We start from the raw sequence: 16,976 nt of genomic DNA on the forward strand, positions 1-16,976 counted from the left end.
GATTGCAATACATATACTCCTGTTGCAGTATTGATTGACAGAATCTGTATGCATTCAGTCACCAACTGAGTTCATTGCAGATATTTTACTAGAAACTATTGATCATGCCCTGAATATAGTCACACTGGGCCAAGTGCAACACCTTACCTCCATCAGCAGCTCTCTACTTGCAATAAAGTTATCTTCTTCATTGTTTGAAAGGTCTTCAAATGTTATCTTACTGCTCCTAGTCAAGAGAATGAGACAAATTACTCTTGACAGAATAGAGTCAAGATAACAAACAGCTGATACGGAATCTGACAAATGAGCAAGTAATACAGAGAGTGAACGGCAGTGAAGCATTTTTACAATAAGTATAGGTATTTTCACCAAATTGTTCAGAAATGTTTTGGCAATCTCTGGGGCAGGTAGAACTTGAACCCTGATTGTTTCAACCCAGGGATGGGGATACTGCCATTGTGCCGCAAAAGCTCTTGAGTGCAGTCGTTTTCGTGAATCTCATTGCAGCAAGAGAGATTTCATTCCCAAGCTGCCTACAAAAAACAACCATGATCAAATGGTCTGAGGCACACGAACATAAACTACAGGTGTGCACTTCAAAGTGTTATAGAGTGCTTTCTTGGGAGATTAAAATAATTGTTGTCTTTGTATTTTAGCATCCCATACAAACCTCCGCCTTATATCACCCCATCACAGCATATCCACAGGAAACTGTGTTACGTTACATCCAACAGCAGATCAGTTTTGGAACACGATAGTTAAATATTTCAAGTTGCCAAACAGTTTTCTTTTTCCACTTAAACAAATTAACTCTTCGCTCCTTCGTGAAAGAATGAAAGATTCTGCCAATTAGCCAATTGTTAGGATTGCACTGTAGTGCCTCTGGTAATCCTGTTAATGCACCGAGCGTGTGAAGATCACTTGTGCAAGTAAACCTGGAGGTCAAACCTGCAATTTCCTACCTCATATTTATTAAATAAATATTAGAAGGCTCTTTCTGAACAATGACTTACTTTGACACGGCTGCCCAAGTCTTCTTCAAATTGAACACACTATTCGATTGCAATGCCGTGGTAATTGCATGCACTGACGAGAAATTCTGCAAAGTCCTACATTCCTGTCAGAGTAAAAAAGCCGTGAGTTCTGTGGAAAAAGCAGTGACTCCCCATTACCCAACGCCTCAGACTTTTTAAAAAGGTTCTATCAGAAAAATGTTAGCTGAGAAAATAACAGCATTAACAAACAAACTTTTTGAGGGAAAGAATTCCATGATTCTTGGCAACTCAAACCTTGATATTAGTTTTGTATCCCTCTGAGACAACCTTTTCAGTTCACTTGCTGGCAGCCTGTGACTGATTAGATATGATTACTGACACCAAAGGGGAGCTTAAAATGAGTAGGATTGACACATGGACATCTGAGTGGTAGAAGTAGCGAAGGTAGGGGGCTGGACGCGGGGTAATCATCTTTGTTATATCCATCACATTTAGCTCATAAATGAATGATAGGTTGTATTATCTGACAGAATAGGAGGGCAGGACCAGTCACGTGAGATACTCATTCGAGGGAAAACAGACAAATCAGGAAATTGGGTCTACTTTTATGAATCACTACGTTATTGATACTGAGTTAACTAATCTTACCTAGATTAGCAGCTGAATGTCCTTCATCTGTTTCCACCCCCCCCCGCCAACCTGTTGGAGGTAGGGAGAAAACTGGATCAAATCAAACCTCCCAAATGTGTACTTTGGGGTGTGGTGGAGATGAGGAGGAAGCCTGCGAGTGTTTGTTATCAGGTCTCAAAGCCACTTCTGCTTGGGGAGGAAGGCCAGGGAGGGGCAGGGTGATCACACCATTTGGGATTTCTTTGAAGGTGCGTCAATTGCCATAATCATAAGAGCCTTATCTGATTAAGGCCAGCAGGTAGGTTCTCCAGCCCAGAGTCTTCCGGCTTCAGGGAAATAAAGCTGCTGCAGTAAAATGGAAGTAACGGAGGGCACTTCAACATGGAAGCCACTCCTTGCCAACTATTGTAAAAACGCAAAATCAGAACTAGAAAAGTCAGCCAAGTGATCAAAGTAAGGTGGTGATTCCTCTTCAGAATAGCCTTTGATAGCACCAGTGTATATGTCAGCAACTCTTTCATCCATGTCTACTACTGGGAGTCAACCTACATTCGGTTGAACTGCTCCATATTGTAAAACTGGAGACAGACTTTCAAATCCCCATCAAGGTCCCATTAATGCCTCAAGACTCTAAACGAGTCAAAACTGATGCAGGCAGTGTTGCCAAGACCCAAACCAGACTTCTCTAAATTAGCTGGCAACAGAATTATTGTGAACTTTCATTTCAAACCTTACGAATGAATGAATATTTTGTTGTCACGTGTATACGGGAAAATACATTGAAAGTACAGTTTTGTTGCAAAATCCAGTGCAATTTTGGATTATAAAATCAGTAAGAATCAATTACTTCCTTTACTTAATTAGTTAATTACTCGGTTCCTATCCTGATCCTTTCCAAATATACGAGTGGGAATGCCACATGTTGGCGACAAGTACAAACCTGGCATCAGATCTGACAGCCCTTCCTCACTCTTGTCCCGATTGCTGACTAACATGCTGAGACAAATTCCTTTGGCAAACACATAAGAAACAGACAACCAGGCAAGTTACTGGAGGGCCATCATGTGGGCACACAGAATGCAGAACATTGGGAATAAAATGTACACTGTTTCGTAAACTGACTACAGCTTGGAAGGGAGGCAAATAACACTATGTAATGCCCAATAACTAACTTCATTTTTGAAGGGCCAGTAAAAATCTGAAATCAGTTTGCCTTTTTTATCCACATAAATATTTTTGATTAGAAAAAATACATTAATATTTCAATGCAACTGTAAACTGAGGCAAGAACTATTAGCAGCCAGCACTACAGAAATTATGAATGCTAGGATTTTCCATGAAGCATTCAACTCTTATTCAGAAAAGTATTCTGCTCGCCAATTCAAGAGGCTTTCAAACCTTGGACATATCAACACATAGTGTTCATGGCTTGCTCTCTTCCACCATGGTTGTTTCATGCACTGTGGACTTTAACATGTCACAAAGGCTAAAAACCAATAATGAATAGTGTACCTGGGCAACATCAACCCATTTCTCAATGATTTTAGCCGTGTGCCGTGGTTTCAGCTGTTGAGGTCTTAATATGGTGCTGGTGACACATTTTGTAACATTATTGAACTGTGTAATGGTGGCCTGGACGGTTGATACCAGATGCTGTTTTGCTTCCTTCCCTCGTTGAGACCAGATGGACCCTAAACATTGGCTGGGCACAAGTTTGCGAAAAAGATCCTGATCAAAAATAAAAAGGAAACAAAGGTTAAAGGTGTCAGTCATGCCATGTTTTAAGCAATGAACGACAAACAAGATTTGTCCATCCATGGGTACATTCGTCCTGCTAGTTTGCAATTGTACATTAAAACTGCATGCTATATTGTCAACGACTGGCTACATAATACTCACATTGATGCACAAGGGCACATTGGCTATTCAGACAGATCAAAACCCTCGAATTTTCAGTCATCTGCTTCCTATTTGTAGGTTAGATTTAAAATCACCAGTTATCTCCACCCAACTCCGACTGTTGGCTCCACGCACACCATCAATGCACGGCTCTGCTGGCAATAGTCACTGCTACAGATGCTCAGCCCTGGTGGCCCACAGGCTAGACAGGCTGGGCATCAGTATAGCGGCCCTGCATCATGTCTACTTCTCGCACCAAGGCAGGTTGACAGAACACAATGGCAGCCTGGCCCTCTGTTGGTTCAACAGATCTCAATGTCGACACTTCCCCACTGTTGGTTTCATGCTGAACACGAATATTGCCAAACGTCCAAGCTTGTCAAGTGGCCATTCAGGTTGCATAATGTCCTTCTGTCTCCCTCTTCAAGATGAGCAACTCCCATCAACAATTATGCCCCAACAGTGAAAGTCAACACAACCGGCAAATAGTTCCTTCAGATCCCCGTAAACTCATTCAGAATGGAGAAATTTGTCAGTCTCATCACTTTCAAAGCCAGAGTTGGCTGTGACAGGTTGGAATAGAATGGAATGCTCAGAAACCATCCAGTGGGAAACTGTTGCATGTTTATGCAAGCATGGTGGGCTCTCACTTTTAACAGTCTGATCACGTCACAATGATGTCATCGATCATTTTCGGCAAGGAATAGCTTAGGCTAACCCTGCTGCCTCGACAGTAAACTACAAAATAAAACTCCTGCTGTTTAATGCTTCAGCCCCCTGGACCTGTGCGGTAAAGGAAAAAAAAAAAGAACTGGCAATGAGGATCAAAAAAACCGCTGATTTGAAAAAAGACTCACAGCCCTCACTGCAGATCTCTATGATTCAACAAAAGAAAAGCAGCTATATTCCTCGACAGACACCCAATGAGGTTGCTGCCCACCAAAAATGGCTGTTGTCATCATTATGTCACATGATTAGACTCTAAGTGCCAGTTGGTATATACATACACATATGCAACAGAAACTGCAGTGAAAACAGACAGTTACCTTTGGAACTCTGTGCAGAAAAGCAGCTGCCCCTTAACAAACTGAGATAACAAAGTGTGGAGCTGGAGGAACACAGCAGGCCAAGCAGCATCTTAGGAGCAACTGTGCTCACCCAGCTCTGCACTTTGTTATCTCGGGTTCTTCAGCATCTGCAGTTCCCATTACCTCTTATCCCATAACCAAAACCTACTTTTGACAAAGTGGTCACTTCCAGATGAGATCGCTGCACCCCTGTTCTGAACACTAACATATGCTTGGGATTTTTGAGACCTAGAGGACTACTTACATTCTAGAGTCACACCCAATGCTGACATACAGACCACTGAACTTCCACTTCAAGCCTAAGCCTATGATCAGACTTTGACATAACTCAAATTTTGATTCAGCAACTACGAGTCTCATTTTTTAGAGGTAGACATCAAGCCACCTTGCAGACGAGACTGGAATACCCCGTGGCTGATTCCACTCCAGAAGATTCTGGGAAAACAACAAAATTGCCATACTGGATACTTCAAACAAAATCAGTGGACTCTTGAAGAAACAGTGACTGTTATGATGAAACAATTAAACTTTTACCCTGAAATACTATTCATTTTGTAAAGGTTCAACACTAAGTTACAAAGGATTTTCAGTGCTCTCTCGGGTCACTTATTTCACATGACGTTCATTCAAAACAAATGACAAGTGCTGAAGTTTTAGTTGGCAGGTATTTCAAGCGAGATACTGAAGTTACACGTCAAACAACACATTTTAACATCTTGGAAGACTGCATTTTGAAGGGAATTCAGTTATAACGACTGGTGGAGCAGTAATAGCATTAAACAATACAGAGAGATTCAGATGCCTACTGCTGACTGAAATATCTTATTCAGAATGACTGGGCCCCAGATTCCTGTTTACTCACAGCATCCATAAAAGTTAGCTGCTCTGCAATGAAGCGTGATGGGTAGGACAGGAGCTTTTCATCAACTTGTTCGATGGTTTGGTCGTGTTCTTCTCCAATATAGAATCTAACTCTTCTACGGTAGCCTTCTGTGCAAGTGAAGATAGACATTTATTTTGTGCCCAAAGTTCACATTGCTCTAAAATATCTCACAAACTTCTGACTAGAAGTCATGCATTGGTTTACAATAGTTATCTAATATTCATACTTCTAAATCTAGATTTGGTGAAATTAAATATTGCACTGAAATCCTCTTGTTGGGTGCATCTCAATTGCAAAAGAAATCGTATTTAATGACAGATTCCCATCCCAATTTCTAGCTTTAGGAAATCTTCCGAATCACAATCTATTGTTTCACAATAACTTGCAAACTTATTACATCAGATTATAAAATAAAATGTCATTGACGGCAACAGTTCAAAAGGAAATTGTCCAGAAAGTCGCATTACATGCTGCTGGGTCTTATCGGACCATATTAAAGTATCAATTCTATGCAGAATTTGGTCTTGTACATCATGTAGTACAGGGGTAATCACTGAGCAATAATTTTAATTAACTTCGTTTACCCAAAAATTTGGAAGTAATTTTGAAGCTTGTCAAAGGAAACCAAAATGAACTAAATCCTGAGACAGAGGGGCAAGCCGCACACAAACTTGTAAGGAGGCACCCTGAATTAAAACCACATTTTTGCAACATAATTATAAATCTTACTGAACATCTCTTTCTCCGCTGTTTCCTCCGCCAAAAACCGACTCAGGAGTTTCTGGGCCCGATGTTCAGCATCTGACCCCGGCACTGTCTGGTTCAAGTAGGAAAGTACCTTCCGGAGAGAAGAGTAAGTTGGAACTTGACGAAAGTCTTCGGCAGACTCCTCCAGCCAGATTTCGAGAATTTCAGGTATAGCACTGGAAATAAAGTCAGAGTTTATATCTGTTCATCGGGGAAGCAAAACATGTGGAAAAAAAGCTTCTAATTCTACAAATGTAAATGCAATAGATTAAAGTTGGAATACGGGGTCATCGTGCTCACACAGGAGATGAGCTGCCATCTTGAACTGCTGCAGTGCACATGACAATGGTGATCCTGCTGTGCCATCAGAGGGTGGCTGTGTGGCACTTTGACCCAATGATGAAGAAATGACTGTCCAAGTTCGAATTACGCTGGCCACGGATGGAAACTGCAAGTTGGCCATGTTTCCAAGTTTTCTTCTATGTAGATTGCACAAGTAAGCTTAAGGCTCACGTATAAAGTGATTTCACATGTGTCTGAGGTTACTTATTACACCAGCAGGACCTCTTGGTGTTTAGAGTTTGCTAGTAAAGAGAAAGTGAGCTTTAACAAAAAATCTTCTTTATAAAAGTCAAATGGGACAAATCAGATGAACAAAGAAAAACACAAGGATAATGATGATTTGTTTGTCTTTGTTCTGGGAGTTGCATTGCCAGTACTTGGATACCTCGGTAACATGGATAAATTGGGTCCAGCTGAGGATGAATAATGAAATACTCCAACATAGTCAGCTTTCAATTCACTTATTTTAACTGCCTGGCTAATACTGAGAGGCCACGTAGCATTATTTCACAGGTAAATCAATGGTTACTTTTTTGCAACAAGATGTCAGAGGCACAGCGAAGTCATCACACCACTGAAATCAAACCCTTTGCACAGAAAAACTCCCCAGGGCACCTCACAGCAGATTAACCAGACAAAAACTGACAAAGGAGGAGATATTCAAACAGGTGTCCAAACATTTGGTCATAGTGACTCTTCATGAGTTTCTTAAAGGCGAGAGATGGTGATGTCTCGAGGAAGGAACTATACATCTGCAGGAAGTAGCACTAACGGTGGTGGGCTGATGAAAAAAATAAGAAGTACACAGCACACTGGACGTGGCAAAACAGAAATGTACCAGGCAAAGTTTGGGACCTAAAATAATTCCAGACAAAAGCAAAATAAGAACATGAAAGGATGTGAACACAAGAATTGAAAGTTTTTTTTGAAAAAAAATCTAAAGTTCAGACATTAGGCAACCGAGAGACAACGTGGGCCAGCAAACATCAGAATGATGAGTCTTGTTGTGAATTGGGAGATGGACTGAGTTGCAGCTATGGTCTATGATGCAATAGGCAGAAGAAACCTTTGACGTTCCAAAGACTCCAAAAAGTAAACAGTTGTTTGATTAGCATCCCCAATTTACATGGAATATTTTACACTGAAAGTGCTGTTCTAGTTTTTAATTTGGAATTTCCTTATCTGCAGCCCTACACTGAAACAGTTGATCACTTATTTGAGTCCGTTCATAATAGATCATTACTGCACAGAAATTATATGATGTGAAACATTACACACAGACATTGGGGCTTCACTCAGACCTTACCAGCTCCATTCCTGTTAAACAGTGGTTGGTGTAGGAAGTGCTAGGCAGCCATAGTGCCATATGCAGCCTCTTGTTGTTTGAGAAAGATATACAACTTAGAAATAGTTTACACTGGAGGGACTATTTTGACTTCATCTGCTTTCAGGTCAGTTGGCACAGGTCATACTCTTTTGCAATGATTCAAAAACACAGCTGGCCCACACTGTTAAGGTGCTGAATGATATTAACTAGTGAACATGGCAAATTATGAAATGAAGTGACTCATTTTTGGAAATGTCAAGAGATTGTTTTTCAGTGAGGTCAGAAGAATTATGAAAAGCTTGATAAAAGGTGAAGTTTTTAATCAGCTTTTTAAAAAATGGAGAAATACTGTGCATTTCAGATTTTAGAGTCTAAACAGCTGAAGCCATAGCTGGTAACAACAGGACAAACATAATCTGGGATAGGCAAAAAAGTGAAACTGGACAGGAAAAAAGAGAAACGTCTGAAGTGGACACAAGGAAATTGCAGAGATGGAGAGACAAGGCTGTGGAAATGTTCTTTGTTATGTCACCTCTCGGAAACAGTGACTAACTGAAACACACTGGTAACGTGACCTAAGGAATTTGCCTGGGCTCATTTGGTCCTGAATCTTTCAGAAATGCTTCGATCACATTACAAACACTCGAACAGTAACCCTCCAAAAATATATAGAAAGAAAAATCAATTCAAAAGATCACAAAACCAAAAAATTCCATATCCTACTGAAAGCCTTCGTGGCTGGGAAATAAGTTGCTGAGCTAAAGAGCCTCCACCCTGCTGACAAGATGGTAGAACTTAATTAGTACTGTGCAGAGTCCAAAATTTGACCCAAAACACTTTTCTGTCGTCCCACTAGAATTAAAGTCTCTGTTTCCAATAGATTCATTAACAAGTTACTACATCCCGACCGAGTAATCTGAAACCTCTAATCAGCTGCAGTGTACAACATCATTTCATTTAATTACTCATTATCATCCTTCCACCATCTAAAAGGATCATTTCCTAAAGCGAGCACAACATAAACTTAGATTGCAATGGCACTGGAGAGAAGTGTATTCTTAAAGTATTAGAGTATTCCAGAATTGAAATAATTATGTACAGGTGCACTTTTGTCTTTCTTTTCAATTCTGGCCACTTGCGCATCTGAGATTAATTGTTTCATCGATGACAACTTCACTGGATATATTCCTGCCTCTTCTGCCCTCACTCAAGATATTCCTTTAAAACCATGTTTTGACCATGCTCTTACTCAACCTCCGAAATATCTGTGTTTTCTTCAATGTCAAACTGACAGGTTGTAAGCTGCTATCCTGTAGAAAACAAAAATGATAATTTTCTACTTTACTCAACCCAAAAAACTTGAATTCAAAAGGAGATTAACATACCAAATAACATGCCAAACCAGCACATTACTTTCATGAGGATTACACTGTCCTCAATCGGGGATCAGGATAATTTAGGTTCCTTCATACACTTCATCCCTATATGTTTCTTCAGACATTAGTACAGGAATATTGTGAAATTAATCAGGACCAATTTGGTATCCACATTTAGCTGTGTTCATCCAAACATGAATAGCTAGGTGTTGGAGAAAAATGTCCAGATAACCACTAATCCCTGTGGCTTAGATTTCTAAAACTTTGTTTCATTTACCCAAAAAGACAACTGGGTGGGTTAGAGTGAATAGCAATGCACAAGGCATCCCAACTGTGTTCTGAGTTAGTAGGTACTGCTGATGCTGGAGTCTGAGATAACAAGGTGTGGAACTGGATGAACACAGCAGGCTAGGGGCTCAGGAAAGCTGGCATTTCAGGTCTGGAACGTTCTTTAGAAAATTTCTGGTGGAGGGCCCAGACCCGAAACATCAGTTTTCCTGCTCCTCTGATGCTGCCTGGCCAACTGTGTCCTATTTGTTTGATTAACAAGAGGGATTTTTCCTTTGCTGCATTTTTCATAAATTGTTTGAGCTTTCTTTCAAACTTCAGTGCAGCCCAGTTGTGAACGCTTGCTATTGCATCTGAAGTAAAAATATTCCCTGAAAATCCTCACTCCCTCAAATTGACCATTTTTCTCAATGCAATACTGCAAAAAATTGCCTTTGTATTTGCTCACAAGTAATTTATCTGTGCTGGGCCCTTCAGGCATTGGCTTTTTTAGATTAGATTACCTACAGTGTGGAAACAGGCCCTTCAGCCCAACAAGCCCACACCGCCGCTTGAAGCATCCCACCCAGACCCATCCCCCTATAACTCACACACCCCTGAACACTACGGACAATTTAGCATGGCCAATCCACCTAACGTGCACATCTTTGGACAGTGGGAGGAAACCGGAGCACCCGGAGGAAACCCACGCAGACACGGGGAGAACGTGCAAACTCCACACAGACAGTCACCCGGGGCTGGAATTGAACCCCAGTCACTGGCGCTGTGAGGCTGCAGTGCTAACCACTGAGCCACCGTGCCGCCCTATCTTGATTATAAAAATGACAAACAATATCAACTCAAGAAAACAAAATAAATGAATAAGCAAACCATGTACAAAAGAAAATAAATCACTGTATATATAAAGATAAGAATTTCAAACTTTAAAGTCCCAAAGTCCAGTCCAGCACTCAAATCTATTGGATAAATGTTCTTTCGTCTTAATCAAAAAGCACAGAGTTTAATCGAATGGCCAGACAAACCAGAATAATCCCATCTTTAACCCCATGCTGCCAAAGTGACATGCAGGGCAGCATGGTGGCTCAGTGGTTAGCACTGCCACCTCACAGCTTCAGGGTCCCGGGTTTGATTCCAGCCTTGGGTGACTGTCTGTGAGGAGTTTGCACATTCTCCCCATGTCTGAGTGAGTTTCCTCCAAGTGATCCAGTTTCTTCCCACAGTCCAAAGATGTGCAGGCTGGGTGGATCAGCCGTGTGCTAAATTGCCCTTCGTGTTCGGGGAATGGGTCTGAGTGGGATGCTTCAAGGGACAGTGTGGACCTGTTGGGCCGAAGGGCCTGTTTACACACTGTAGGTAATCTGATCTTATTCAGAGCAGTAAAACAACCTCAGCAATCTGGTATAGCTCAAAAATAACTAGAATTCCAGCTAGAGATGCATTTATGCGATGCTTTCTACAGTCAAATATCTTTGAAAGCACTTAGTTGACAAACTTCAAACATGAAAAATGATTTCACGAGATTATTTGGATTTCATAGATTCAGGAAGTATTAATTCAAGGTCGATTATGTGCAAAACGTACAACAGCAGCATGGAGTCGGAGGGCTACCAAAGTCAGGACACCACAAACAAACCACTTGCCAAGTATCTTACTGCTCTAGATAGCGGTATAATTCGGTTTCAACTATTCACAGGAAGTTTGCAGGATAACTTCTAATAAAGTGGTGTGAAGAGGAAAACCATTCCTGCAATAATGCATCATTATCACAAACTAGACTAATGACAATCTGAGATAAACAACCACAAAAGCGTGATAATGTAGGACAAACAATTCCAAAAGACAAAGAATTTTGGATGATTTACACTGAAAAATATTTACAAGCCAATCTCTAGGAATAATGCAATCATTGGACATGCAAGACAAGCAGCTTCTTTAATGCAAAAACAGAGTTAACATTTCGGGTCCAGCGACCCTCCCTCAGAACTGGAAGGGTCACCCAGACCTGAAACATTAACTCCGTTCTTACCTTCACAGATGTTGCCAGAAATGCTGAGCTTTTCCAACAACTTTGTTTTTGTCCCTGAACTGCAGTGTCCGTGATTCTTTCAGTAATTGTTTAGCTTCTTGAATGTGATTGTTATGGGTTGGAGTGCTGTTTGCCATCCTGTTCTGGGTGCCTCATATCTTCATGACAAAGGCTCTACATTATTTTACAGGTCTTTCTGGCTCTCCAGCAATTCTTCTCACATTCTTAAATTTCACATTGAAAATACAATTTCACTACATGTCAAATCAAACTTACATTTTCATTAGTGTTTCCTTTTCTGCAGGACTGAAATTATATTCTTCTAGAAAGTTTGATCTGTTGAAGTCTATGCTTCTGCAATTGATCATAAACCACAAAAGAAAAAGCAAATTAAAATGGTGTTTAGGTCTACAATTGGTTGCCAGCCGTAAAATAAAAAAATGAAGTCTCAAAATTCAGCATCCCAAGCTGTGATCAGCTAACTTTATGAAACAAGGTCACACTCTAAATGTAAAACTGCATCAAATAGTGAATACGTTCTTTAAATTTCCTCAGGAAGTTTACCAGAAATGCCCTTGAGGGCCAAAGCAGCTCGCCAGCAGTGGTGGTGGCTGGTGGTAACAGGGGAAAGGAGCAGGTGCAAGGAGTGAAGCCACTTCTTCAATAGCTTACATTTGCTATTAGTCCATAAATTTCAGTCTGAGATAAACTCAACACCTTCACATGCAACTGCTGCTTGTGCTTTGTATTGCTTGTTCCTCAGAATTAGGGAGAGAATAGGCAAAGAACTCAGAAGCTGTTTCTTCATCGATGTGCCATGATCTGGAATGATATCCGTGTTTTTGTTTCTGTGGTATGTCTTACAGAGTCATACAGCATGGAAACATCTCTGCCTTCATGAAGAGATTTCTGATTATCCAACCTATGGCCACCAGCTCTCCAGCCATTCCCTTTACACACTACTGTATTGCAAATGAAGCATAACATGGTCACATTTTGGATCAAATTCACTTCTTGACTGTCGCTCCCTTCTCCGGTGAACTGAAATTCTGAATTTCATCAGAATTCGGAGTGTTCAGACTCGACGCTTTCACAGCTGCAACTGAACATGAAGAACAATTTAAAATACCTCAAGCAAACCCTTTCATCTTCGGTTAAATCCATTAATATACCCATGAAAATTGAAGATTCCTAATTACAAGCCTCCATCAGATGGCTTTATTAAACAGGTTACACACCAGATGGTGAAGATTTCTGAGTCAGCATAAAATGTTAGCCCATATGCTCCCCAAGTATTCTTGCTTGAGACTGGGATTACAGTTCCAGTGATGCTGTCCCACCAATAAAATAAATCTAGTTGCTGGATTTATCCACACACTTTTGAACATAAACATAGTACATGTTGTAATCCTCCAGTCCTCTGATACCACCCCTGCATTCAAACAGCATTAGGTTGTTGTGCAAAGTGCCACTGCAGCCTCAAGCTATTTTTTTCTTTCTCAGTATCCTCAGTTGTCTACAATTCACTTCCTTCTGAGTTACCAGCACCAAGGACAACCAGCCATTCTAATCAAAGCAGAAATTGCTGTAAAAGCTCAGTGGCTCAAATTACTCAAAAATGTTAACTCTGCTTTCTCGCCACAGATGCTGCCAGACTTGCTTAGCTTTTCCAGCAATTTCCATTTTCGTTTCAGTTTTCCAGCATCTGCAGTTGTTTTATTTTCACATTTCTAAAATGCTGTCCAACCTCAGCTCATCCTTGTCTCAACTATTTACTTTTCATCGTGAATTGGACATCAACTTCTTCTGAATAGTATCTCAGCCAGGCCCTTACATCTGTGAAGATTAAACAGTGGATTTATGATCATTAGCCCCACTTTTGCGACCCTTTCACTGCTCACAATGGAGGACGACATTCGGATTCCCTGTTAACATTAGCTGCCAGCATCATTTAGTTCAACACTTCCCTTCTGAACTACTTATAATTAACTCGGTACACATTGGGGTCATCAATAATCCTCATCATTTGTACCATTTGCCACTCTTTCCTGCTTGTGGGAACATTCTGACACTGTCACTAAACAACCTCCTGCTGTAAGACAGACTATTGTTTCATTACAGTTTTGCCTGAACTTGTGTTCAAACTTACTTGCTGCAAACGCCTTCTTGTTCCTTTTGAAGTTGGACCTCCTCCAAATCAAAATTATTCTGGATTGTTCCTTCCTCTCTTCTGGAGCCAAAATAAATACCTTATGATATGGTGCTTCCTGAAATGATCCATGCCTGATATTTGATCGATAGTGTGTGTGTATGTGTGTGCACAATAATTATAGAAGTGGTAGTGCAGGTTGAAGATCTCATCAGGATTCTGAACTTTAAAAATTGAAGCATTGTATGAAAAACAAATATGTTCTGACTAATCATGATTAAACAAAAGCCTCCTGATTTCCCCTCAACTCTGGTATTTACCAATCACACTTCAGGAAGGGATTTGAGAGGGTGCACAAAACATTCACAAAAAATATTACCAGAGATGACAAACTAGACAGCCCTGTGGAGAGGCTGAAGGAGCTTGGGCTGCTCTTGGAGAAGACTAAGAAGTGATTTTAAAAGTGTTCAAAATTATAAGGGATTTGGTTGGAATGGATAAGAACAAAATCGGTTCCTTGTGACAGAAGGTTTAAGAAGAAAAGGACACTGATTTAAGATGATCAGCAAAAAGAACCAATGGTGACAAGGATTTTTTTTAAAAATAGCATCATTAGAAACTGGAAAGCTCTGCCTAATAGTGTGGTGGATGCAGCTTCAAATGAGGTCTTCAAAAGTGAACTACAATTTTCGAAAGGAGAGGTTTCGCAGTATTACACAGTAAAAGGACTTAGGAGTGAACGTAGGCAAGTCGCTCTTTGAGAGCTGGTACAAACATTATCAAATCATTGTCTCTGGGCTATTACCATTTGATGGCTGTACAACACTGCACAAACTGCTAGCTCCCCAGCTATTTCCTACCGCTTTGTCATATTCTGAATAATGATTCACTTTGTCATGCATGCAGTTAAACTTACTTAGCAATTATTTCGCTGGATCCTGAAGAACCACAACTTCCATTTTCCTCACCATTTGCACTGTCAACATTTCCAGAACTGCAATTGATCAAAGAGGACAAATTAAGTCATTTAGAATAGGCAAACTCATCCAGAATTAAATCCAACTCAATTCAACACAAAAAAATCACAGTCTTGAGAGAGGGTTCTTTTGACTTCCACAGGATGCCCACAGGTCTTCATATTGAGGCAGTGCTGGGGTGGGGGTTGGAAGAGACAGAGCAGGGCGATAAGGAGAGAAAACCATTTCTTCAGGATTTCACCCTTGTTGAAAGCCGTTCCTGCGCTGTGCAAGAACTTGATACTGAAAGACAAGGAAAATTCAATCTACCATTGAAAAGCTTTGAAAGCTTTATGCTAATTCAACATTATCCCATCTCTCAAAGTAAGCCAAACATTGCAGAAGCAGTCAAGCAGTTGCTTCATGTGATTGCTATTGTCTGGATTGGTGCTCACTGCACTGCCAATTGGGGTATCTTCCTGAGGCAACCCTGACATAATCTTACAGCAAATCCCAACAGTTTCCTTTCACAGTATTAGATCCCAAATACCATACAACAGGATTAATCTGACGTCACATCAAATTTACTTGTCAATTACTCTTTCAGTTTCTGACAAACTTAGGTTTCTACCCACCACACAGTGTGACATGTCAACATTTTCACAGCTGCAACTGGTCACAAAACACCAAATAAATCATTTTACTTGTGCATATTATCATAATGTTAATTTCTGGCACTCTTATCAACATTGGGATTTTTGGCTGAGAGGGGGAATGAGTCGGTAGATGAGGTGTAAAGATGTCAAATAAAGAACCTCTGCACTGGGACAGACAATAAACATCCCAAAAGAGAGGATTTAAGTTTAACTTCCTCATCTCTGAAAAAGAAACACAAGCTCTTTACAGACTATTGACAATTCAACTCTCACAAGCACAGCTTGTAACTCAAAGTTTGATTCGGAGCACTCATGTAGGAATTTGTCATTGCTCAAATTCACTGAAGCTTAAGGTCAGATTAGTCACCAGTGGCTGTTTTGCTGAAAAAAAAATCATTTTTCTATCCTGCCCCTTTAACAGTTCTGAGTTTAGTTAAAGATCTGGACAGAATAAGCTCAGGATTAATTCCAGGTCTCTGACTTGGGAAAGTGCCTGACTCCATGAATACACATGGCAAATGGCCAAATTAGATAATTCAAAATGCAAATTATTCAATGGCAATATTGTATGGGAGAAATACCAAGGCTCGGACACGGGGAGCAGGTCACATTCTTAATTGACGACATATTTCTTCAAATGTTACGGACATTTGGAGGACACTTCAATGAACTTGGAGGAAGTTTGTGGGGAGGGTGCAGCTGAAGCAGGAAGGAGGAACACAGAGAAGTGCTGAGGTGGGGTAGAGGAGATTAACTCATTTCATTAGCATTTTTACCAGAGCCACATTGTCCAGAAATATAACCTCAATATTGATCTGAAAACAATTTCCCACCTAAGTGTTTTGGATGCTTCAATGGTGATGCTATCATTTCAGACAACTGTCTCTGTTATAAATTTTCGAGGGAGGCAGCCCAGCAGACACTTTATTATGACTGCTATAGTCTGGAGTGGCACTCATCATATTGCACTAAAAATTTTGAAGAAATCAATGGTTCCCCATCATTCTCTTTTCACACTGCTGCATTCCAAATGAAGCAGAATTAAAACACATCAAAATTATTTCCGATCAACCTTGCTTCCTCATGGTTACACAGATGCCTGGCAAACTTTGATTCCCACCCACCCGACAATCTATACGGCCAAAATATCCGCAGCTGCACGTGCTCATGAAGCACAAATTAAGAAAAGGATTTGCATCTACAACTGACTTATAAACACTGAAAATAAATTTTGAAGCCCAAAATGCTCAGTATTTCAAGTCCTCATTCGGTTAAAGTCCAGATGAATGACTACACTGGATGGTTTGCTTTCCAAATTTTCAGAGAAAATATGTAGGTCACTCCAGTTACATAGGCTGGTGCATTTGAGGGGAGGTGGGAGGTTTCGCAGTTTAGCATTGTTGCAAGTTAGACCACCAAGGTCTGGATGTTGAGGGCCAATCAAATTTTCACTGAACATTTTTGAATGTTTTCTATAGATCAAAGGCTGAAATGTGTCATTGATTTAATTACTGGCAATGGCCTCAGAGGGAATAAAGCTGTTTCTTTCATGTGATTTTTATCGTCTCGAATGGCGACATAATCTTTCAAGAGCTACTATATTCACAGCAATTT

The 16,976-nt window shown here is 40.5% G+C and overlaps 1 protein-coding gene across 1 annotated transcript in view; it reads right to left on the reverse strand.

The window, feature by feature from the left end:
• Positions 1-16,976, reverse strand: part of LOC132210199 (ral guanine nucleotide dissociation stimulator-like 1) — a 48,050-nt gene that overhangs the window by 9,167 nt on the left and 21,907 nt on the right. Inside the window, exons 10-17 of the mRNA XM_059649624.1 lie at positions 14,667-14,744; positions 13,751-13,831; positions 11,878-11,955; positions 6,225-6,418; positions 5,475-5,602; positions 3,138-3,353; positions 1,014-1,117; positions 148-226 (exon numbers count right to left, since the gene is read on the reverse strand). Coding sequence (XP_059505607.1) covers positions 148-226; positions 1,014-1,117; positions 3,138-3,353; positions 5,475-5,602; positions 6,225-6,418; positions 11,878-11,955; positions 13,751-13,831; positions 14,667-14,744 — 958 coding nt within the window. The remainder of the gene's footprint in view (positions 1-147; positions 227-1,013; positions 1,118-3,137; positions 3,354-5,474; positions 5,603-6,224; positions 6,419-11,877; positions 11,956-13,750; positions 13,832-14,666; positions 14,745-16,976) is intronic.

Source organism: Stegostoma tigrinum, chromosome 11 (assembly GCF_030684315.1).
Source record: "Stegostoma tigrinum isolate sSteTig4 chromosome 11, sSteTig4.hap1, whole genome shotgun sequence".
NCBI lineage: Eukaryota > Metazoa > Chordata > Chondrichthyes > Orectolobiformes > Stegostomatidae > Stegostoma > Stegostoma tigrinum.